Source organism: Clavelina lepadiformis, chromosome 2, assembly GCF_947623445.1.
Source record: "Clavelina lepadiformis chromosome 2, kaClaLepa1.1, whole genome shotgun sequence".
NCBI lineage: Eukaryota > Metazoa > Chordata > Ascidiacea > Aplousobranchia > Clavelinidae > Clavelina > Clavelina lepadiformis.
In genome coordinates, this window is record NC_135241.1 from 8,927,331 (window position 1) to 8,952,491 (window position 25,161).

Below are 25,161 nucleotides of genomic sequence, written 5' to 3' on the forward strand. Positions count from 1 at the left end.
TCCAATAAATCATATTTATATTTGTCAATCGGTTGGAAAACACCTTGCAAGAGATGATACAATGTTATTAGAAAAAGCCACCCAAGCCTCTGCAAACCAATTGAAGATAACATTTACGTATACGTTTTTAAACCTGATTAACTTAGATGAATAAACAAGGAAAACCTGAAATTTTTTAGACTAAATTTTTATCTTATTAAATTATGTTTTTTTTAATGAAAACACTATCAATGTCTATCACAGTAATTTTCAGCGTCCCCAAGTATTTAGGAGTATGAAATACAAAATAACATAAGTATTAATGTGTTTGGATATGAAAACAAAGAATCTTATCCTTTGCATGTTTCCAACAAAGTGGTTGAAACAACACTGGATTTATTATTGATAATAATTGACGTTCGAAAACAAAACTATCTTTGGATAAAAGGCTTCAATAGATTCATGTTTAATCAATGCAAGCATAAAGAAAGAAAACACCTTGGTAGATATTGTTTGCAGTGTTTTAGTACTGAGGATATTTTTCAAGAACGTACACCCGATTGCATTGCTATTAACGGAAAGCAAGCTATACGAATGAGTAGAGAAGGAAGTTTTGGTAGATTTAAAAACTTTCACAAACAATTAGGCCCACAAGTTCCATTTGTTACAGCCAATATGCTGATTTTGAAGCAATAACTAAAAAGATTAACAGCTGTCCCCCAACTGATACAAAGTCTTCTTATACTGAAAAATATCAAAAACATATCGATTGTGGATATTCTTATTAACTAGTTTGTTGTTATGATGATAAATTCAGTAAACCAATTCAATTGTATATGGGTGACGCGGAACACCTTTTGGGTGAAAATACTGTTTATAAATTTTTTCAAGCTATGTTGAAAGAAGTTAAATATTGTCAAGAAAAGAATATTTCAATCAATCTATGAATTTAACAGATGACGATGAAGAAAACTATAAAGTAGTAATAAATTGTCATATTTGTAATAGAAAATTTAAAGAAACTAATAAACAAGTTAGAGGACACTGTCATATTACAGGAAAATACAGAGGAGCAGTACATAACAAATGCAATCTGAGTTTTAGTTGACTGATAAAATACTTGTAATTTTCAACAATTTAATGGATTATGATTCACATTTTATCATGAAAGAAATAGGAAAATTTAGAGAGGATATCAATGTAATTCTAAATATGGAAAAATACATGGCTTTTTTGTTAGGGAAACGTTTGAAGTTTATTGATAGCTTTCAATTTATGATTAGTTCATCAGAGAATTTAGTTAAAAATATAACAAAAGTATACATCACAGGATATGATATGAAGTATATATCGCAGGAAATAAATAACACTACATTAATGAAAAGAAAAAGTGTTTATTCTTATGATTACATGGATATTTTTGACAAATTTAATGACGCAAATTTCCCAACAAAAGAATTTTTCAGTAAATTAAATAATGAAAATATAGCAGACGAAGATTATGAACACGTTCAAATTGTATGGGAAACATTTAATTTAAATTTTATGGGAGAATATCATGACTTGTATCTTAAACCAAATGTCTTGTTATTAGCAGATGTATTTGAAAAATTTAGAAAAAATGGTCATCAATATAATGAATTAGACCCTTGTCATTATTTTACAGCACCTAGTTTATCATGTTATGCAATGCTTAAAATGACTGAAATCAATTAGGAATTAATGTCTGATATTAGCCAATATTGTTTTGTAGAAAAAGGTATGAGAGGTAGTACTTTGTGTATCGCTAATAGATATGCTAAAGCAAATAACAAATATTTAAAAGATTATGATTTGAATAAACCAGCAAAATACATTACATACTTAGACACAAACAAATTATATGGTTGGGCAATGAGTCAAAATTAAAAAAACAGGTGGTTTTAAACGGTTGTCAAAAGAAGAAATTAATAAAATAGATTTAACGAGATTAAGCAAAAAAGGGATAATACTAGAAGTTGATTTAGGATATCCTGAGAAATTACATAAAGAATAACTTATAATGATAATCCATAAAATGTTGCCTGAAAAATGTGAATGAGTACCATGGGAGTTATCACAGGTCTACTAAAATGTCTCCTGTAGAAGCTAGCAAAAAACAGAATGAAGGAATTGTTTAGTTTAATTTATACGGTGATATCAAAACAATGCAACCAAAAAGTTGGTGATGCTGTTCAAATATCAAAGTACAAGCGGAAAACATTTGATAAAGGTTATACACCAAATTGGATAGAAGAAATATTTATTATAACTAAATTTCAAAGCACCAATCAGGCCAGGTCCCGGTTTCCGGCTCGGTACACCAATCGGGGTTCTTATTTCAGATTTGAACGGCTTTGAATCACCAATACGTTGTTGAGCGGAACAACTTTTTTACGGTTGACTGAGAATCAGTTTTAACGCCATTGTTTAGCAAATTTTTCAATGGTAAGCATAAAACTGAACTTCGTCGAACGAAAGATTCAAACGTTGGTTCACAAATCTACAATTATTTTTTTGTAACCATACATTCCACAGTTTTTTGTTTTTCATTCTGATGTATAGTTGGAAAGCTTTCCCCATTTCAATATGTTCAAGTTTTAATAAAGTCTTGTCAAATGTAGCTTGATTTCCTTTAAAGATATATCTCGGCTTAAGATTGAAATTCCATATCTTGATATTCTATATCTCGATGAGATGGAAGAATATATTCGAAACTTTATTATTCAACAAGATGATAATGCTTCTGGTTGTGAAAATTTATTGAAAGATTACAATTATTCATTTTTTGAACTCATTTGACAATATAAAGTCACGAAACTTCATAATTCTAAATTGTGCTTTGACTCATCGTCAAACTCATTTGACCTTGTGGTGCTCCGAAAGTTATGAATGACTCCGTGATTACGAGTAAGGAAGGTTGCGATTCTTCCCAGTGAACACGAGCTGTCCCGAGCGTAGCCTGCTAGTAAACAATTTCAACTGTAAAACCCAACTTGTATTGTTGATCTCGTCTGCAAGAAGACCAAATACGCACACACATAAATATAACGAACAAATACCACGCATACCACTTACATGAGCGCAGACACAATTTAAAGTGATATGTCCATGAGACAGAGTCACCGCGTGGTGGCACCATATAATGCCACAAAGATGACCTGAGGTTGTAGCAAAGTCATCTTCGTCATCTCCGACAGAAGCTGAACTACTCTGAGTATGAGCCATTGTTGTTAGATAAACTTGTTTACAAGAAGAAGGTTAGCAGTAACAGCTACATTGAAAAACGTCGTGTGTTGCCACCAAAGTGAATACGTTCAGGGCACAAACAGTTTCTTCATTAAAATAACCTGGTAAAAGATGCTAAGTTTATAGTTTTTACATGCTGCTAGAATAACTCTCTAACTTTGTAGCTGTCAGTTGGCTACAAATATGCTCGCAACTGAAGGCGATTATTTCAAATTATGCACATGTATTAACACACGATAATTAAGCTAGTCGCATCTTGAAAACTACTGTTTTACAAGTTTTATAAGAGTCCGTTTTCGCTAAGTCAGACTGACCTCCGTTGAAATTATAATGCTTATCCTCGGACGTCTGTCACACCTGAGGTCTATGGTCACTTATCAACATCATTTACTTCTTCAGATCTCTTGACTGCCATCAAACAACTGAAAAGCGGGAAAGCACAGGGTCGTGATAAGATTGCACCAGGGTTCTTGATACATTGTGGTTCAGAATGCATTGCCTGGGTGCGTAAGTTTTGCTCATCGTGCACCCAATATCGGGCGCATGGTCACTGTTGTGGCTATACTAAAGCCTAATAAGGTAGAGGACGATCCCAAGAGCAACCAGCACATTTCATTATTGTGTGTGCCTTACAAGGTATTGGAAAGGCTTCTCCTGGCTCGACTTGGCCAGGTAGTTGATTCCCAACTGCGAAAAACAACAGACAGGCTTCAGGCAAGGGCGCTCCACTGTACAACAGGCATAGGTGCACAGTACCGCGGTACTATAGTACCGAATTACTGTACCGCGGTATTTTTTCAGTAGCGATACCGGTACCGTAGGTACTTTTGAAAACAAATACCGAATTACTTTTTTCAAGACTTTTCCGTCGGTCCCGGTACTAGGTAGGCTACTTTTCACGAGATTATTTCAAAATTTTAACAAGTAGCCTATGTTTTCAAAAATACATGTCAATTAATCCTTAATGCCAATTTTGGTATCTGTTAATCTTTTTCAACCTAAAAATGACAAGTAAAATTACAAACGAGTAACGTCACATATGTTCTAACCTGGAATAACCTTTAACGGGGGCATAATAGCGGCAAATATTGCATTTGCAGCAGCATCTTTAACACAAATAGAACCGGTATACCGAGTACCGACAAAGTACCGAACTACTTTTTTAAAATAGTAGGCTACCGAATACCGGAACCGTCGGTACATTTTTTGCCAAGTACCGTTACCGTCCACCTGAACTGCCCACCTCTGACAACAGGTGCTTAAACTTACCGGCGACATTGAGGAGAACTGTGAGAAGGGGTGCAAAGATGGGTCATCCTAGTGGACTTCACAGCTGCCAACGATACAGTCTGGCACCAGTGGTTGACTCTAAAACTCCTCCGCACTCTACCGGACCATCACCTAGTGTCCTAGTGCATTTTGTCTTTAACATTATATCCAACAGCAGTTTCAAACTAAAGACCAGTGAAGAACAAACAATAAATAAAATACAGTATATCAAAAATTATATAATATCTTTGGGTGAAGCTCGTACCTATAGAAATCATACACACAACACCATAAACATATAATACTTAAACCCTGTAACTGTTCTTGTTAATTTCGGTTTCAGCCGATTCGGTACATTCTGTTTTTGGATAGACTACTATAAGACGGACTGAACACTATCGTGATTGGTTGAGATCCGTCACGCCTGAATTGTTAGGGCTGACGAATTTGAGAAGCGGGCAAGCGGCGTTTGTTATGATAGAAGCGCGTGGAAACATTCAGGAAGCTGTGAACTTTGCTTACGAAAATTAATTATATTTATGAAAATTTAACCGCAGGATAATGGCAAAGGTTAGGTCTAATGGTGAAACGTATTGTATATCGATTTTTATATACGTTTATGACGATGTTTTATAACAGTGTTTATTATAATTGTAGTGTTTATTTTCGCCATTAACTGTGTGGAGCAAAGTTACGATGCTAACCATTATAGTTATATAGATAGCACAGTAAAACACATGCTAACGAGTAACAAACGAACATGAAAAAGTGGCCTTGTGTATCCTTATGGTCTAGGCCTGTATTGAAACTTAAGAAAATATGTGGAATAGTTTGCGTTTAATTAGGGTTTTGTTTTTCTGACTATGCTGAGATTCATTTGTAGTTTTTGCAGCAGGGTGCATGTTCATGTGAATTTTCGAAGAATGATTTTCTTGCAAATGCAGCCCAAAAAATTTAGTGTTTTTACGCGCTGAATGGGTTTTCCTTCTAAGTAGAGTTTAGTAGTGACAGATTTATAGCTAGGTTTGGTTTCAAAGATCATGCAATTGCTTTTTGCCAAATTCAGAGTTAGCCTATTGCTAATAAACCATTTTTGGGCAGTAACCAATTTATCTTCAACTTCTTTTGCTAAATTATTAATATTTTTGCCTTGTTTGACTAGCTTAGTGTCATCAGCAAACATAGCTGCATCCATTTTTGTCAGATAATTTTTAAAATCATTTATGTAAATGAGGAAATGTAAATGTCCAAAAGCGATTTTTGTGGAACTCTATTTTCCATTTTGCTAGTTGAGCTAGATAGATCATGGTTAATTGTGTCAAATGCTTGGGAAAGGTCCAAGAACACTCCCATCGCTGAGTTGCCTTTTCAAAAGCATCTGTGGTTTTCGTACATAAAAAAGAGGCTGCATGGCAAGTGGTGTGGCCGTTGCAAAAACCAAATTGGTTTTTAAAGAAAAAATTGCTTTTATTTAGAAAACTAAGTACTCTTGTGTTCTTTAAGCTCTCCAAAATTTTCAAGAATAGAAGTAAGAGACTTACTGGTTTATGATTACTGTATTGGTGTGGGCCCCATTTTTTATGTATAGGAATCATTTTGGCTGTTTTGAGGGACTCAATGAATTTTCCCGTGCACAAGAACATTATAAACACATGAAATATTATAAATAAAATATTATCAGGGATGTTTTTAAGTACTTTTGCTGGTACAGTAAGTATTCCATCAATTTCGCATCTTAGTTTAGGGGCCATGTTATTAATTATATAACATATGATCGTTGTCTAGCTAGCTTGTCAGCCTAACTAACTATTTGTGTTTTGTGGACACACTGTGTCACTCAGCCTCAGCCACACTACAGACTAACAAAGTTTGGCATACACGCACAGTGTCAGACATAAAGAATATGGCTGTTTTCAGTTTCAGCACGACCTTGGCCTTGGATGTGCCAAACAACCAAAAATCACTAGTGTGATGCGCAGAAATGCTCAGACACAATGAAAGTGAGTACTTAGGTGAGCAGTTACATAGTTATATGTACAGTTTGACTTGTTTAATCTTTAAATCAAATGAAAATACACCACAGAATGCGTTTATGCAAAACTGAGTATAAAGATAAATAATAATTAATGCGACCTTGATGCTTGCATGGTTACCTTAAATTTTTTGAAAAAAATCTGGATTTTTTGTTGTTTATTGAACACAAACTGTTGGTGGAAGAAAAAAAAAATTCTGCATAAATATTTTGTGTGTTCACCGGCACTGCGTTCACTAGCGTTGTCATGCATGTCTCAAGCGCAAGTATCTTGTCTGTTGGTTTGAAAAACTTGATACTCGCTGTAGAAATCAACAATGGTTCAATAATAACGTCACCTTTTTGCTAAAAATTGTTGCAATTTTTCGCATTTTGTGAAAGTGATTTTCAAAATTTTAACACTAGTGTACTCGACCAATAAGGTTTGAGCAACATGCGTTCTGCTGGCCTCCTTTTTGAAAGGTATTTTTCTACTGTTTTATGATGATAAACGTTATGTTGTGTTGTTAAGTTCTAACGTTATATCGGTCTTTGACGTTGGCTGAATAATTACAAGTGTTTCGTAAGAAGAAGTATGCAGTGTGGAAAGAGAATAACCATGTTACTGCGTGAGTGAGTGACGCGAGGTGATATGTTATGTGAAGTGTAAATGTAAGCCGAATTTCTGGCATATCTCCCTTGTCCCCTTGTAGGGTTGGCTCTGCCACAGCTTTTTTTCCTTTAGTATTCCGTTTTTGGCTGTTAACCTGTTTCTCGAAAAAAGAAGTTTCGCATTCGCATTTTGGGCGAAAAAGAGTGCACCGTTTCGGGAGGAATGATTTTTCGCAATTTCTTTAATTGTTTTAAGTAAAATTTTTGGCAAAAAACTTTCTTTTTGGGGAGTTACTGCCTCAAATGGAAGTTTTCACCTTTTTGATCTTGTTGTAGACCGTGCGTGTGGTAAAATATAACTTTATCAAGTTTCTGACATCGTTGCAATAACTTACATTGGTTTTGCCAGATGTTATATCATCATCGCCACACCATTTAACCCAGACATGGGCAAACTACGGCCCGCGGGGCAAACAGAAAAGACACCACCCAGCTCTTGATTTTTGTCAAGGAGATGATAGACAATTTTGAGATAGTGAAAGAATTTTTGGCGATGGAATCGCTGAAGTTGAAAACACGATGGAAGTGTCTGGTATCATCGTCAGCTGAAATTAACTTGGAGCAAACTTGTAAATGTCGCCACGGATTGATCGTCAAATTTAACAGGAAAAACATAAGGTTGCTGAAAAGACTTCAGGAAGAAGAAAACCCCGAGCTGGATATTACTTTTTTGCACTGCGTTATCCATCAGGAGGCTCTGTTCAAATCTGTTTTGCACCTTGATCATGTAGTGAAGCCAGTGGTAAAACTATCAACTACATAAAAGCAAGAGGGCTTCATCACCGTGAATTTATCAAGTTTTTTGAGGAAATTTTTTTAATGGAAGTATAGTTTGGAGATTAACTCTACAATTAGTTCACTTGTTTATTAAACGATGTTCAAGGCATAGTTGATCTTGTGTAACGGTTTTAGCTGATTTTGTGCATTCATTTCGTTTTAAATACATCATCAGTAATTTTGCCAGTTACAACTAATAATGTCAACTTATGTCAAGCTTTTTCTTTGTAAAGACGCAAAAACGAAGGAAAAAGCCATGCTATAAGAGATCAGATAGCCTAGTTGTCATACATACAACCAAATCTATTATGCAGGAAAATCTTATCTTCATTTTCGCCGATGTATTCTTTCAAGACAAAACAATTTTTCTAAAACCCCGAGGTCATGCATACAAATGAAAGCGATGTTATAAGTGATGCATCAAATAACTGCTTTGTGGCATATGCTTTAATTTCCTTAATAGGAAATCATAAAACGAGATCCTGTCTTTTTCGTTTTATCTTTCGGCATTACATTGGTTCTGACAAAGGTTGTCGCGCCTTTCACTTTTAAAACTGCACCCGCAACCACACGTTTGGGACGAGTGTTCTAGACAGTTCCTCTTTTCTGTCCTTTTGCTCTTTAAGATCAGAGTAATAGATTCCATAAATCATCACTCCAAATGGCATTATCTGTCGCAATCGAGTTGTTTCGCCAATGGCATGTGATTTGGTTCATTGTTTGTTTCTTTTTCACTCCTAAAACACTTTTCACCACTATAAGTGCAAAAATAAAATTGTAAATTTATTTATATACTGCACCTGTACGTATTCTGTAATACAGCCAGACCTCATTAATCCGAACAACTGGAATCCACGCTATCTGGCACAGATCTCCAGGAAACAGATTTCTTCCCATGCATTTTACTACTTTAATCCAGAAATTCCGCTGTCCGACTCCGACACAGAAGTTATGAAAAAGAAGTGCTAAATCAATAAAATACATCTGATGTACCGGATTGCAAAGTGTGGAGCGAACAATAATGATTGTGAATGCAAGTTGTTATGGGTTTGTCGTCGATCACGAAAAAATATCCGATTAATTAATTACACAAGGGAACACAATTTTTGTTGACTTTGATCTAACAATTGTTTTTAACTAACTTTTGGGCGCTGAATCCAAAATTGACATCAGTTTTTCTCTATCACGTCACGATTTTGAGCTAGGCACCCACCACTTTGTCTCATAACCCACAAAAAAGTACAACATTTAAGACATCTGCGTTTATTGTATAAAAGGTTTTAAGAACTACAAGCAACCGAAAGTAATTCAATGGTTTTCAAATAAACATTTGTACAGCTCTATTTCGTTCCTTAAAACGGATATTGCTTCTACAGGACAACAAAAAAGTGCGAGTTTTAGGCCAAAAATTTACACTTGCAGCTTTTCCTGACATGTTCAAGCTGTGGGCAGTCTCGCTTAATACTCCAGCAATAGTCCGCCAGCATATGTAAGTCCCATCTTCGTTGATATCTTTCCTCCATCACCTTCAGATCTTGGTGGAATCTTTCTCCTTGCTCATTGCTGACCGCACCAAGGTTTTCCGGGAAATTAGCAAGATGGCTATGCAAAAAATGCATCTTGATGCTCATGTTGCAGTCGAGTTTATTGTAGCTTTCCAATAGCTTCTGAACAATTTCGATATAATTCTCTGCCTGTGTATTCCCAAGAAATCCCTTGACAAGGTTTTTTAATGATAACCAGGCATTTTCTTCCAATTCTGACATTGAACCACTGAAACGTTGATGAGTTGCCGAATTTGTGGACCATCAAATACACCAGCCTTAATTTTTTGTATTGACAAGCCAGGAAAAGCCCAAACCAGATAATTGAAACAGTTGCTTTCAGTTGACAATGCTTTAACGAATTGCTTCATTAGGCTGAGCTTTATATGCAGAGGTGGGAAAATAATTTTCTCTCTGTCAACAAGGGGCTCATGTAGAATATTGGGATCACCAGGTTAAAGGTCAGATCTCGGAGGCCAGTTCTTCTCCACCCAGTGCTGCTCTCAAGCTCTGCTGTCCCACATACACAAATAGCAGGGGTACTTTGTGTATCCGTGTTGCTGACCAAGAAGAAAACATACCATTTTAAGGTCAACACATATGATCCAATTGTGCTTGTGATATTGCAACAATTCAATGACTTTTTTTATGTTTCCGTATTCTTCACGAAGACTAACTGATTGTGCAATTAGTACTGCACCGTATAAATTGCCATTATGGAGAAGAACACACTTTAAGCTCCACTTTGAGCTGTCAATGAACATTCGCCATTCAATTGAGTTGTAGATCGGAATTCCCAACTCTTCCAGTAACACAAAGCTACTGTCACTTCGAAAGTATGGTAAAAACGCACTTTCTCTCGAACGAAAGTACAATACCTTCGCTCCTTTTCGAAATAAACATTCCACGCTTTTATGAAACTATAACCTAAAAAGCGAGGCAAAACGTGTTTTGAGCGTGTTTTGTGTTTTGTGTTGACAAGCTTTTTAAACGTGTGGTGTAACGGAGTTGTCATCTTTTCAAGGCATTTGACAGTTACTGATGAAAAATTGCACAATAGTGTGAAATTTTATGAACCTGGAACCACCACTCATCACTCTGCAGGGATAGGATCAGATATTATTTTATTGCTTGTCTGTTTTCCTGGAAAGTACGAGTACATACATGGTTGAAAGTGGAAAGCAACTAACTTCAATTTTACCATTCTTATCTAGTTTCGTTGGATGATTGCATCCTCCAACCAAAAATGGGGGAAAAAGCATCGACCTAAATCGATGCCTGTGCCTTTCTTGCTAAATAATTCAGTTGACCCTTCTTGTATATAACTTACAATATGTCTAGCCTGTGCATTCCTATTACGCATGGAAAATCAATACGGCTAAAGTCGTGAAAAGTTGCATATATTGGATGTATGCTGTAGAGCAAAAACTTGATGTGATAGAAGAAAACTGGCGGCATTTTTCAATTCAGCACACCGAAATTAGCCTAAATCAAGTGCAAAATCAAAGTCAACAAATTTTTTTTTTCAAAATTGTTCCCCAGTGTTATCTACGAACAATGAAAGCAGCATTGAGATTGTTATACAAAATGCTGAGTAAGCGCTGATGAGCTAGTTTACATAAACTATGCCCGTAAAACATATTTTTCTTTTTAAGCAATCGTTAAAATTATCTTTTGTTTTTTTTCAAACCGTTTTGTGACACTGACTGGCATTTTTCATTTTAAAATTGCATTATAGTGTGTTTTCAACGTTCTGACAATGACCATTGTGACATGTTCCCGCTGGACCCTATAGGTTTGAGCGCCAAATACAATAGACCTACAGCCACAGTACAGCATTGCAACTTTGCAAGCTGTGATAAAAATTAGCCAATTAAATAAGAAATAATTAAGGGGAAAAAAGGGTTAATACTGATTTTTGAAAATAAAGCTTGGTGATAACCAGTTTTCAAAATTCCGATTATTTAATAACCTTAACTGACATTGTATGACGAAACAAAATGGTCCGTATTAACGAGCTCTGACAGTATTTGTGTGGCCTTCCCATTATGAGCAAATGTGTACTTTGAAAGAGTCAGCTTTTTTTTGTAATTTGTACGTATTCAGGTATTTGTAATTTTGTCTTGTAGGAAATTTACAGAATCACCAGACACAAAAATAGTATCACTAGTAGCTTAATTGTAGCCTAGTTCTGGGTCTGCATGTGCCTTTGTATACACAAACATATTATATTATAGCAAAAAAATTGACAAACTGATGGTTAAAGATGAATCATCCTCCGGAAGTGTTAATTGGAAAGTTGTGTGAGAGTGCACTTGGAGTACAAAACAAAGGTACAAGAGAGATAGTTTTACATTATATATATATTAATAAATTAAATTATACATACCATTCTGGTGATTACTTGATTAGGAAGTCAAGTGTTTTTAGAAAGTGGAAACTGGTTGTCATATATGCAGTTCAAATCCGCTTGCATAATTCTTCGGCACAGGTTTTGAAGATTTTTTTCCATTCACGAAAGTTCTGTTTTTATGCTTCCTTAATGTGGTGAAAATCATTTCCTAAAGTTTAATTTTGGACTTTAAATTTCTACCAGAAATCCCTTTTTTTGATTGGTGGATGCATACCACTGCTTCTGGTAAAGTTTACCGCAGTTTTATTTGTTGTAAATCTATTTTTCAAGGTTACCAAAATTTGTATCCAGATATTGTGCAGCGGATAGACTAAAGTTATAATTAGGGCAACCAGTTTTTTGACCTAAAAATTTTCAATTTTGACCTTAAAATTTGAAAATTTTGACCTCATTTTGACCTAAAAAGTTTACATTTTGACCTTATTTTGACCTAAAAAGTTTACATTTTGACCTTATTTTGACCTAAAACGTCTAAATTTTGACCTCATTTTGAAAAACGCTATACTGATAGTCTCTACACTGTCTACAGCAACTTTCTAATCTAAAGCTGCATTTAAAAATGACAAAATGCTTTTCTAGTGTTGACTTTTTTTTCGTTTCTGCGTATTAAGATTGACAACTTGCAGTTTCAAATGCAATGCCGTCACATCGTGACGTCACCAAATGCGCTGAAAAGCCTTCCCTCTCTTTGTGTCTTTGGTTCTAAGTAAAATTTGTGGGACTGGAATTGTTTGCGGTACAAGAAAAGAGAAAAACGGAAGAATAATATTACAAAATGGTTACAAAATTACAAGTTTAATAGATTTTGACCTAAAAAAAAGACCTAACGAAACAATTTGACCGTATTTTGACCTAACATAACATTTTGACTTTATCTGACCTAATAACTTCTATACCACACGTCGTACAAAGCTGAAATTTGTTTTGTGCTTGTTTCATAGCATTCTGAGCAGGTAAAAAAAATTGACCATATTGACTTTTGGTTGCCCTAGTTATAATGTAATTTCTGAAATTCATATATTTATCCCGGGGAACCAAGAAAAATGTTATCAAAACATGGAAATGGTAGTCATTACCACATGAGAAAATTTTCTTAAACCAGTTGTTTCCAAGCGGTGCGTCGCAGCATGTTGCCAGAATCCGCACAAAACTGGTCTACAAATTTTAGTTTCTTCTGGAAAGCAATCAGTTTAGTGGCAGGCTTATTGGAATCTATTTCCAGAAGTGTTTTATGTCACAATCTCAATGCATATTTTATTGAGTGACAATTGTGCAAAACGGTAAAACTGCAAGCAGGTTCATAATTTTAAAACATGAAATTTATTACTTTAAAATTGCTTATTTTGATTAAATGATTTTTTTTTGATTTCCTTTGATTAGGGTTTTGGCGATATTTTCAAACCTTAATATAGGGAGCCAACTCAAAATTTGTTTGGGAACCACTGTCCTAAACTGAATATTTTTTGGACATCATGTCATGGGATTAAGCTTGACAAGTAATAGCACTAATGGCCATACAAATGTTATATATCTTACTCAACAGTTTTCTATAAAATATGATTTGATTATAGTGTCTGTGATATACAGTATATATTTGGTTATTGAAATAGACATTACTTAAAGTTAACAGTTAACATTTAAATTTTGCCAGATTATGAATGAAATCTCTGAAAACTAAATACCGGTAATATTATGTTACAGAAAAAAGTTGTAATAATTGTAAACTATGAGGCGAAAAAATCAGCTAGATCCGGCAGGTATTTAAGGTGACATTTGTCACATACTACCAGTACCAGATTATTACATTTTACACAAGATTAGCAGCCAATGTATAATAATGCTCCATAGAGTTTATCCACTTTTGAGCTGTCTCTTGTTCCTGCATGTTATATTACTAACTATTGTTTTGGTGTGGTATCAACTATCAAAAACCTATCATTGTCAATTAAGGAAAGGTCTAAGCTCATGATTTATCAATTTGGTGCTCTTGTGGCGTTACAATAAAATGTTTATAATAAAGTTAACTTATTGTTTATCAAGAAATGATTTCATTTATATGACATGTGTCAGTGATTTAAAACAGCAAACAACAAGGACAAATCATCCGAAATTTATAAAAATTATGGACCAGATGGCTCCTAAAATAGGAATATATCTTTATGTAAAATTAGCATGCTAAAGTTGAGCAATGATTTAAACTCCTAATGACAACTTTTGCATTGGTTTTATTAATGCTTAGCATTGGCAGGTTTAGCACACAATTTTATGAAATATTGTTTTTCAGAGAATTTAAAACATTATGTGCATAATTGCAGTTTTGTGCATATTCAATCTTTTATAATTTTATATGTTTACTAGGGATGTGCCGCGAGGAAGATTATTCGGGTTCGTGCGAACCCGAATATCATGAAGGTCGACACGAACGAATCCCGAATCTATTCGTATTAGAACCAAATAATAAAATTTCCTCCAAAAGTTGTCAAGTCTTGCTTCTAAAATGACCTAATCTATAAAAAAAATCGCTTTGTTTCGAAAAATAGTGTTTAAAAAACGATCGAAAAAGCAAAATCGTTAGGAAAACGATCTTCATTGTAAGTACTGCTAACTCTAGTTTAGCATTGTTTGGAAACTAGATCATCATTTTTTACGAAAGTCAGTAAATTTATAAGTAATATTGTGTTCGGGTTCGCCATTGTTGGTATTCGTGTTCGCCCAAATCTTCCATAAAGGCGATATTCGGCGAATCTATTCAAGTTTGGGTTCGTATCGGCCCATCCCTAAATGTTTACTAATATTTGTGTATTGTTGTTGTTTGTTGGCAGTGGTTATTTTACTGTAAATCTAACATTATTCGTATCATGTATGTTCAGGTAGTTCAACAAAACTTACACAATATGCGCTTAACCTAATTTCAAGCTATGGTGAGCACACTATCCCCAACATCAGTGAGAATGGCTTGCTGGAGAAAATGAAGTTGCAACGTAAGACTGCATTTACTGGATGTCTGCTTCTATATTAAACTACGTTTTTGTTGCATTTAAAGAAAAGACTATGCCATCTGTGTAGCTGGTGCAGTCGCTTGATTGTGTCTAGTTAATTCAATTTGCTTGATTTTTATACGGACAAACGATGAAGTTTGAGTTTCTGTGAATGATTGCACATGTGTCAATAGTAATTTACTGGTAACTAAATCCTGTTTAACATACAAATTTAGAATAACTTTTAATATTGAGTAATGTTTAAAATTTGCACAGTAGTTAGTTCACTGTATTTTTTGTTGACTAGTGTCCAAAACCAACAAGGTTGATGAAGCAGCAAAACTTGGCATGTTACACCGCCGACTGAAGCAGAGTGACTTTCTGCAAAATCGCTGGTCTGTGCTGTATTTACTTCATTCGTTATCTAACAAGCGAGAAGAAAAGGTGAAGCATATAACGTTGCTTTTTACACGTCTTATCTATGTGTATAGGTGCGTTTTATTAATACTGTTGTTGCTTTAGATATCTGGTGGCTCACTGCTTTTTCGGCATGGCCTTACAGCATCATCTACTCCAGTTATGTCAAACAGAATTGGTGAAAATTCCACCATTTCCAGCAGTGGCTTTGGAACTGCTGCTCCTGCAAGCTCAAGAGGTATAGAATAATTTGACTACTATACTGTAGCTGAATACTAAATTAATATAAATGACTTGATAAATTAACAGATAGTACAATTGTAGTTTTGAAATGTATGGTATGCTAAGTATATTGGTATTTATTCAGGATTGGAGACCTTTTCACAGCTGCCAAGTAATATATCGACACCTGGAGATACACGATCTACCAACTTATCATCAAGACTTGGATGGTCATTGACACCATCTGAATATTCAGCTATTAGAAACTCTACTCAAGTCAAAAATGGAATTTCAGGTAAGTGCTGATTATTATTTATGGAACACTATTTTTGGCATACAGGTAAGTGTAATGTAAATCAGGTTTAATTTTTTTTAATGTTGAAGGTAAAGCTATGTAATAAAAGTCATTTTTAGCTATATGTTAATATGATGATTTAAAAATTCTTGAAGGACCGAAGCGTTTTCTATAATCGTTCTGTAATATCACGCTATTAAAATTTCCTTATTTAGCACAACAAACTCTGGAAGGAGATCATGGTAGAAAAAGTAAACATGCAAAATCAGCGCATTTGCTTACAAAAGAACAAGTTTGTCATTTGTATATTATTGTATAAGTAAATTTAGGTGGCATTTTTAATAAAATAATTCAGTGCATGCAGTTGTATCAGATACTGTAAAACATCTTAAAACTATGCATTTTGGTGTTTGTGCAATTGTCATAATTCAGTCCAGTTCATAATCCACATTCAGTCATAGCCTTGTTGTATGCCTCTATTGTCCAGGTGAATGAAGCCAACCTTGTTCGACAGATGTTGTATGTATTTCAAGGCATACCTTCCAAGAACATAAAGCATAGCACAAGGGAAAATGCATTTTGCTTGGATAATAATGTTCGTTGCATTAATTTACCTTATTTGTGTCATTTTTTACAGGATTCTGATAAAAGTCTATTTTACAAAGCATATTAAAAAATAAATGAAATGTTGAAAATAGATAATACACATGTGTGTTGCACATGAGCAGATTACAATGTACACAGGATAATGGTGAACTATGATTAAGTGTAAATAAAAATTTTAACATCACACAGATTGAAGTGGACAAGAGAGACCGCCAGGCTGTGCACAGACTTTGTGAGTTGGGTTGGTTGCACAACCGCATCAAAAAATACATCGACTCTCACAATAAAGACAAAGCTTTGGGTTTAGTTGGCCAGGTATGAAAAAAATTTTTGTTGCATTGAATTGCGTGAAAGTTGACTTGCGCTACCTACAAAAGAGTTTAGAAGTTCAAATTAGTTAGTGTTGAAGTATTTATTTGTCCACAGTGGAAAGTATACATGCCTTAACTTGTCTATGATTCCTCACCATCATCCATGCATGATTGTTAATGCATTTTTGTGGTCTTCCCCAATTTTTACCCTTTTAAACAGAACTACTGAGCATTAATTTGTATCATAATCAGTATATTTTTGGTATCCATGGCTCCATGAGTATAACTCATCAGTCATCACCCATGATTGAAATTAGTGGTAGTAGTAGTTGTAGTGCAAATATACTTAATACCATGATGGCATTACTATAAAATTACAGGCATTTTGTGCTGCATTACAACAAGAGCTTACAGAATATTATCGCCTTCTATCAGTACTTCAGTCACAAATTCAACAGATTGATGCTGGTTTTGAGGATAACTGTATATTGACACTACCCAAATTGGCAGTGTGGACATTTGAACCTTATGAAAGGTTGAAGTGGATTGCTGCTTTAGTTGATAATTGCGAAGGTGGGTATGGATTGGATGTAAGGATTTTCTTTAATGGTCATGAGATCTTACCAATTCTAATTACGATACTAATAACAATAAAAAGTTTTCAATCCACTTACAATTTCATTTCTTTGTATTTAATACTTTAAAACTTTTTTCGTATTTGATGCAGTACCTTTGTTTCCCTCTTTTAGACTATTTCTGAAAAGGTTATTACTAGAATAATTGTGCATTATAATATTGAAAAATACTCGACTAGAAGTTGTGATATATATGTGATAATGATATATTTTTGCATTTGTGGATAAAAAAAGATGGATACAAGATATCGTAAATTTAATAACAAATCTTTGGTTTCCAACGCCAATTTTCAGAAATAAGCAATTCTTTTAATTCTTGATACATCAATTAAGTCAGGTTTTTACTTCTGGTGTTAAAACAAAAGAGTTAAAACAAAAAAAACTTGACTTTACCTTGATTATATGTAGGCTATATGTTTTTGTATTGTTCAAACAGCTAATAATTATGAAGTTTACAAAATCATAGACAAAAAAGGTGGTGCCTTAACATCCATGGTGCATGCATTCATGCAAACTGGCGATTCAAGTTCTAGGGCCATCACAAGGCGAATTCTGCACATAGTTTCCCAACCAATATTTCACATCATTGACAAATGGATTTGTGATGGTGAATTATATGATCCATTTCATGAGGTATTTTTGGGCTATTAGTATTAAATTTCCTGAAATAGGACGTAGTTTCTTTGCTTATTTTTTATGAATGGTGTGCAACGTATACCACCCAAGTGAGTATTAAATTTTGTTGTCCGTTTTTGAGGTTTCAACCAGTTTTCATGATTCACTTTGCTTCAGTTTTTTGTTGCTGCTGATCTTACTGTGAGAAATGAACGTCTATGGTATGACAAGTATCGAATAAGACAGTCCATGATTCCATCTTTTATCAAAATGGAACAAGCTGAAAAAATACTTTTGGTTGGAAAATCAATAAATTTTCTTCGATTGGTTTGTCAAGACAGAACCAAACTTCTACAAGATCGCCTGCAAATGTCTACAGATAGTGCAGTAAATGAAGATGGTAAATATCTTTTGGGTGTTCGTTTCATTAATGCTGATTTTTGTTCTTCTTTTATCTATACGTGAAGTGCACCGAAAGTTATGATAATTCTTTTGCAGGGTATGGTCTTGACTTTGCTGCAGATCTTCAAGTACGCGTCAGACGGGCACACACTGCCACTGGAGCCCACCTATTAAATGTGTTAAGAGATCGGTTTAAAATGTTGACGCACCTTCATGCTTTGCGCAAATTCCTTCTTCTTGGCCAGGGTGACTTCATTCGACATTTATTGGATCTTTTGCAGTAAGTTAATTAACTTCAAAAGTACACCCAGGCATGACTTTTATACTTCTTTTGTATTATTTCAGATCTACCCCAATAGAAAAATGTTGAAAGGCATCTAGTAATAATCTCAAATGTGTTATGTTTATCGGCTACCTTTTCTTTTTTGAATTAGCATGTTATAATCTAAATTCTAAAATATGTATTTTACCACCTTGTTTTTCATCTGCCTTTTTTTGTGAAGCGAAAACATCATGTAACTTGCATGTGTGAAAAAGTTCTGTTGGCATGAAGGACCTGGTTTCTTATTTTTACTGTTTTCATAGGGAAGAACTAAGCAAGCCAGCAAACCTCTTGTATCGTCATAATTTAAGTGGACCAGTGGAAGCTGCTGTTAGAGCATCCAATGCACAGTTTGAAGATGCTGATGTGCTAACACGATTAGATTTTCGTCTGTTGGAAATAAATCCTGGTGATTTTGGTTGGGATGTTTTCAGTCTTGATTATCATTTGGATCCACCCTTAAATACTGTAAGTATATTTTTATTTTCATCATCTGCTAAATAAAACCTGCTCACCAGAATTTAGTCATTTGTTTCAATATACTTAGTTGATCACACCTGATGTAATGTTGGTATACCTTCGGATCTTCATATTCTTATGGAGAGCAAAGCGAATGGAGTACAACCTTGCTTTGATATGGACTGGAATGATGGAACAAAGCAGGAGACTTGCTCCAGTTTTACCACATTTGCAAAGTAAATTTAATCAAAGCTACTCAAAATAAGTTTTCTCGCGCTATTAGTAATTACTGCACATTACAATATATTTTCATTATTTTAAATTTCTTGAAAAAGAGAATAAAATTTCAATTGCTCTTGCATTAACAGGTGTTTTGCACAATGGCCATGTATTAGCTGCTGAAATGGTTCATTTTGTTCATCAAATGCAGTATTACATTGCCTTTGAAGTAAGTTTATTATTACCTTCATTTCATCACTATAATACTACATTATTATCAAAAATCTAAAAACACAGCATTCGGTTGTTAAACAATAATTATGTTGCAAAATACTCTTTTGCCGTACTTTTTACTGGAACGGCGTTCCGGCTTACTTTCACCACAAAAATGTCTTCATTAAAAACCAATACAATGCATCTTATTTCAACTATGAATAAGTTGTATGGATAACAGAGAAAGAGAGAGTTTCATTCGATAACGTTCTTTGCATAAACTTTTTGACCTAAATTTTGGTTTTTTATTTAATGCAAAAAAATCAACAAAGAAACCGAGTAACACTTTATACCAGGGGTGTCCAACCTTTTTGGCCGAAGGGCCACATGCGATTTACCAATGATTGCGCGAGCCACTTGAGTGTTTACTGCTAATTTCTAATTAAAACCCACGCACCAAGATTCCAATCTTAGAAATACGAATTATCCTCTTTTACAATTATAAGAACAATAAACATACCAAGATATAGTAAAGTCAACAAAGTTTTTACTACACGTCTACATTTTAATGTGAAGTTCAGCACTGTTTTTCTCTTACAAATTTGGCAATATTCGGTGAGATGGACGATGTAGCAATGGGAAGCGAGTTTTCCATATGGCTGTCAGAAATTAGTAAACAAAAAATAAATGCCAATTTCTCGGAATGTAAGTTTGCCATAAATTACGTAGGCGATTCAGTTGATAATTGGTCTACAAATTTCAACTTTTTTTTTCAGGTTTGGGTTTTGACAACTGATTGTAGCTAATTTTGGGGCGCTGAATCCGAAAATGAACTCAGATTTTCTCTATCACATCAAGTTTTCTTTCTATCGGTGTCATTATTTTATGAAATTGACCAATTTTACCCTTTTTACAGTAAAATGTCCAGTAAATGTACAGTAAAATGTTGTAATGATCCGGATATATTTTGTTACATTTGTGGATGCTTCATGTTGAAGTCTCAACAATGCAATATTACCACGTTTGTAAAAAGGGCATATCTTGCTTACTTTAAAGTCAAGTTAGGGGACCAGGACAAAAGCTGGGCTCCTCATAAAGCGTGCAAGACCTGCGTTGAATGTCTGAGAAGTTGGTCGCAAGGAAAAGGTTCACAAATGAAATTTGGAATACCCATGATTTGGCGAGAGCAACGAAATCATGTTGACGATTGTTATTTTTGTCTTGTTAGTGTGAAAGGGTATAACAAAAAGAGTAAACATCGTTTGAAATATCCAAATCTGGATTCGGCATTGCGGCCAGTTCCTCACAGTGATGAAAAGCCACTGCCAGTATTTATATCACTTCCAGAACTACACGAAGAGGCTATTTCTTCTTCAGAAGCATCGTTTAGTGAAGGAGAAAGTGAAATTTTTCAACCAGCACCCGAGGATCTGTCAGACAAGCCTTCCCAGTTTAATCAGATGGAATTAAATGATTTAGTGAGAGATTTGTATTTGCCTAAGCAATCGGCGGAGTTATTGGCATCAAGGCTACAGGAAAGGAAACTTCTCAAAGCTGGTACAAGCGTGACATTTTTTCGCAAACGAGAAGAAGAACTGCTTCCATATTTTGCTTCCCACAATGATTTCGTTTATTGCAACAATATAGAAAGGCTTCTTCTAGAAATGGGATTACCACAGTATGATGCAGACGAATGGAGACTTTTCATTGATAGCTCCAAACGAAGTTTGAAGTGTGTTCTACTTCACAATGGTAACGTGTACGGTTCTATTCCTATAGGACATTCGGTGACAATGAAAGAAGAGTATCAGAACATCAAAACCGTTCTTGAAAAGTTCAAGTACCATGAGCATAGTTGGCTCATCTGTGTAGATTTAAAAATGGTGAACTTTTTGCTGGGGCAACAAAGTGGCTACACCAAATACCCATGTTTCCTATGCTACTGGGACAGCAGGGCCAAGGATCAGCACTGGAAGAAAGAAGAGTGGCCTCCAAGGCTTACCTTGACACCTGGAGACAAAAATATCATTTGTGATCAGTTAGTTGATATCAAAAAGATCCTCTTGCCTCCTCTTCACATCAAACTTGGTCTCATGAAACAATATGTAAAAGCTTTGGATCATGAAGGAGAGTGTTTTAAGTATATATGTTATGCTTTTCCTGGTCTCAGTGAAGAGAAAAAAAGAGCTGGGATTTTCAATGGACCACAAATCAGGCAATTGTTAAAGGATGAAAATTTTGTAAAATCAATGTTGCCATTCGAGGCTAGAGCTTGGAATGCTTTCGGTGCTGTTGTGAGAAATTTTTTGGGAAACAGAAAAGCAGAAAATTATAAAGATCTCTTAAGGGAGCTACTGCTTAGTTTTGAAGATTTGGGATGCAGGATGAGCATCAAAGTTCACTACTTGAAGAGCCTTGCGGATGAGTTTCCAGAAAACCTTGGGAAAGTTAGTGAAGAACAGGGTGAACGTTTCCACCAGGATATTAAAATTATGGAGGAACGTTATCAAGGTCGGTGGGATTGTCATATGATGGCCGACTATTGCTGGAGTTTGAAAAGAGAAATTCCAGATGCTGCTCATAAAAGAAAGTCCCTCAAAAGAGCATTTTTAAGCTTATAAGTGAAGAGTTCATATTTTATGAAAGCTCTTTTGTTGACTGTTTCTGAACTCGCCCTGCCCAAGTCCCTTTGAGTCAATCTTTATTTTGGCACTTTGCTATTTCTGTGTGTGTCTTCAGAATTTCTGCACTCCGTTGTCTATGTGCATATTGTGTGAACTGTAGGCTATAATTCAGATAATACCTTGTCACTGTCCTATCGACAGGTTCGTCAGCATAATGTAGCGTTTGATGTTATTATGGTTGCTCTTTTGTATGCCTATTTTTTATTCCAAAACATGAAATTTTAATAAAGACAACGCAAATTTGTGTGAATATAATATAGAATGCTTGTTTGCTAATTAAAGCTAGATTATTGCAGGTAAAACAGTGTTTATTGCATCAGAATTCCTTGTTTTGACAACAGAGGGGGGGCAAAAATTGATTTTTTTCAAAAATTAGGGATATTTCATATCTCAAAAACGTGATGTGATAGAAAAAATCTGAGTTCATTTTCGGATTCAGCGCCCCAAAATTAGCTAAAATGAGTTGTCAAAACCCAAACCTGAAATTTTGTGTAGACCAGTGTAATATAAGTGATTTCGAAAAATACCGCGCGGGCCACTCAGAACATTCCCACGGGCTGGACACCCCTGCTTTATACCATCTTAAACTAAAGAAGGTGTAACATTTTGCATTGATTAAATTATCGGTGCTAGTATTAAGTGGAGCTTAATATCAAAGCATTGTTACAATGCATTAGATTGTGATATATTTAAAGAGCTGGAAATTTTTTACACTGTTTAAATTGTTTACTATTGCTTTGTTATAGGTTTTGGAATGTTCTTGGGCTGATTTTCAAAGCAAACTGAAAGCAGCAAAAGATTTCGATGAAGTAATTGCTGCACATCATGCTTTTTTAGAATGCCTGATGAAGAGATGCCTGTTAGATGAATCATCTAGGTAAGCACAGCAAACTTTGTTATCTTTAAGCAACAGTTCATTCAAGTATATATATTAATATGCAATCATCTTTCATTACCAGTGCATGGTTCTTTGTGAACGGTTTCTAATTTGAGCAAAACCGCTTAACAAAATAGTAAAAGAAAACTAACACAACTCGCAGAAAGTGTGGGCAGACAAACTCGGTATAACCTGGGCTAGAGTGATGAAGAATCATCAATGGGTTGAAGTTGGACAACAACTGCCTTTAGTTCAAGGATAAATATTCTGGTTGCAATATCATACCACAACGTGACTAATTTTTGTTTTTCAGCAATCTTCTTATGCAGTTGAGATCAATATATGACCAAATTGTTAAGTTTGAACTACTACAGAAAGACATTTACCAGCAATCAACATTTGAAATGGAAGCTCGGGAAAAATATGATGCTCGTTTAAAAGATTCTGAAAATAAGGTAAGTTTGTCTCACGTCGATCTTTTAATTCAAGCTCTGAAAAAATTTGATACATAGTGGCGATTTACGAAACCCAAATAACCTGGGTGTAACAGTGGGTGTTCTATTTTCAGTTCTATTTTCTTTATCAGGGTGTATTGGGAATGGATGCTGAAAAGGAGGAGGAAGAAATAAAAAGAAGACGAGAGTTTCGTAAAACAACTATTCCTGGAATGCGCGCTCGACTTAGAGTGTGCGCATGTGCTTATCAGGTACAGTATTTAACTAACTGTTATGTCTTTTGTTGCATTTAACCGGAAAACGCGTGTAAATGACATTATCAGATCCCATTAAGGTACTGGTTTCTACCTATATATTGAAAAGTACATATTAAAAATCAAATTTAATTTTGTATTTTTCAAACCTCATAAGCAACACAGGCAACTATTACATGTTAATAAATTGGGTCACTATAAATAAAGTCATAAATTCATGTAAGAATCACGTGTTTATTTTCCTTCTTTTAACACACTAAATGACGCAGGACATGGTGGTGAAGTTTTTACGTCAACTTGGAAAAGAAAGTGACGCCAACTTGCGTAATTTAAGTTGGAGGTTGGATTTCAATGAGCATTATTGCTCTAAAGATAGTGCTTCAAGATATTCTCAGTCTGGAAGCAGGAAGACTGGACGGTGATCCTTAAGCAACGAGTAGTTAAAAATTACCTTTTCTATCAGTGGATTACATGGTGGCCGCAACAGTTACAGTTTGCATTCTCAGTATATATGCAATTCTCATTAAACTATTTTTGAAAATCACCCACATTTTTCTTCCCAAACTATTTTTGTGGAGCTTAAGAAAGAAACAGAGAACTTTGTCGCAGTTAAAGTGGGCTACTGATATGTTATAGGCTTAAAGTATTCTAGTTTTTTAAACACCATATATAATTACAGTATATAAGTTTATAGATTTTGCTTTGTTTCGAGCGATGAAAAATTTGAAAATATTGCGTGTGAGAAATTTTTTGTAAGTTAGCAGCCGTGGTATTTTCATCCCTCAAATATGTGTCTCAAAAATATTTTTAATTATATTTTTATTATTTTTTTTAAATAGTTCGTTAGGAAAATTTTTTGATTTTGAACTTAGGAAACGTTTTGCTAACACAAATACATTTACTGTGATATTCAGATATTTTCGCAAAAGGTGAAATATTTTTAGAGAGAATTAAAAGAACTATTGGGAATGCAAATTGTACTTGTTGGACGGGCAAAAGTTTGGTTTCATTGACAAATTTGTTTTAGTTGTCACCTACCTTGTTTTGGCGCCATGCTCATCTTCGCCAAAGTACTTCCTTCTAATAAAGTTTTTTAGATTTTTTTCAATTATAGTGCTATTGTTTTCCTGATAACCTGAAGCTGATGGTCAACAGTAGAGATCGTAGTTATGCAGTGTAGGCCTAATGGGATTTTAGTGGTCGCTCTTTGAGATGTCTCTAAAATGATATTTTGGAAAGTTAAGGTGTCAGTTAATGATGGTAGG

At 34.7% G+C, this 25,161-nt stretch overlaps 1 protein-coding gene and 1 long non-coding RNA gene across 7 annotated transcripts; one reads left to right on the forward strand and one right to left on the reverse strand.

Annotated features, from left to right (window-relative positions):
* Positions 1–243: 243 nt before the first annotated feature.
* Positions 244–4,597, reverse strand: LOC143447370 (uncharacterized). Of its 2 annotated transcripts, none has more exons than XR_013114084.1 (4): positions 4,516–4,597; positions 3,561–3,933; positions 3,076–3,347; positions 244–2,959 (listed from the first exon to the last, which is right to left on the reverse strand). It is a non-coding gene; the product is annotated as an uncharacterized LOC143447370 (long non-coding RNA). The 2 variants fall into 2 exon arrangements; XR_013114083.1 differs by having other exon boundaries at positions 244–2,962.
* Positions 4,598–5,910: 1,313 nt separating this feature from the next.
* On the forward strand, positions 5,911–25,004 carry LOC143445411 (gamma-tubulin complex component 3 homolog). Of its 5 annotated transcripts, none has more exons than XM_076944494.1 (20): positions 5,914–6,527; positions 11,757–11,852; positions 14,803–14,913; positions 15,218–15,354; positions 15,433–15,565; positions 15,695–15,844; positions 16,060–16,136; positions 16,332–16,439; positions 16,640–16,765; positions 17,142–17,334; positions 17,863–18,029; positions 18,189–18,411; positions 18,510–18,693; positions 18,999–19,203; positions 19,283–19,430; positions 19,563–19,642; positions 23,057–23,187; positions 23,501–23,642; positions 23,774–23,893; positions 24,166–25,004. In XM_076944494.1, the coding sequence occupies exons 2-20, from the start codon at positions 11,786–11,788 to the stop codon at positions 24,316–24,318; spliced, it is 2,655 nt and encodes an 884-aa protein (XP_076800609.1). In that variant the 5' UTR covers positions 5,914–6,527; positions 11,757–11,785; the 3' UTR covers positions 24,319–25,004. The 5 variants fall into 5 exon arrangements, with proteins under 5 accessions (XP_076800610.1, XP_076800609.1, XP_076800608.1 ...); XM_076944493.1 differs by having other exon boundaries at positions 5,914–6,515; XM_076944495.1 differs by lacking the exon at positions 11,757–11,852 and having other exon boundaries at positions 5,911–6,515.
* The last annotated feature ends 157 nt before the right edge of the window (positions 25,005–25,161 follow it).

What these genes read in the sequence shown, in the direction of transcription:
- LOC143445411 (XM_076944494.1), top strand. Translation starts at nt 11,786, where the DNA reads ATGAATCATCCTCCGGAAGTGTTAATTGGAAAGTTGTGTGAGAGTGCA. An exon ending in AGTCAAAAATGGAATTTCAG is followed by an intron (nt 15,845 to 16,059) that starts GTAAGTGCTGAT and finishes TTCCTTATTTAG; the next exon opens with CACAACAAACTCTGGAAGGA. An exon ending in AGTATTACATTGCCTTTGAA is followed by an intron (nt 19,643 to 23,056) that starts GTAAGTTTATTA and finishes GCTTTGTTATAG; the next exon opens with GTTTTGGAATGTTCTTGGGC.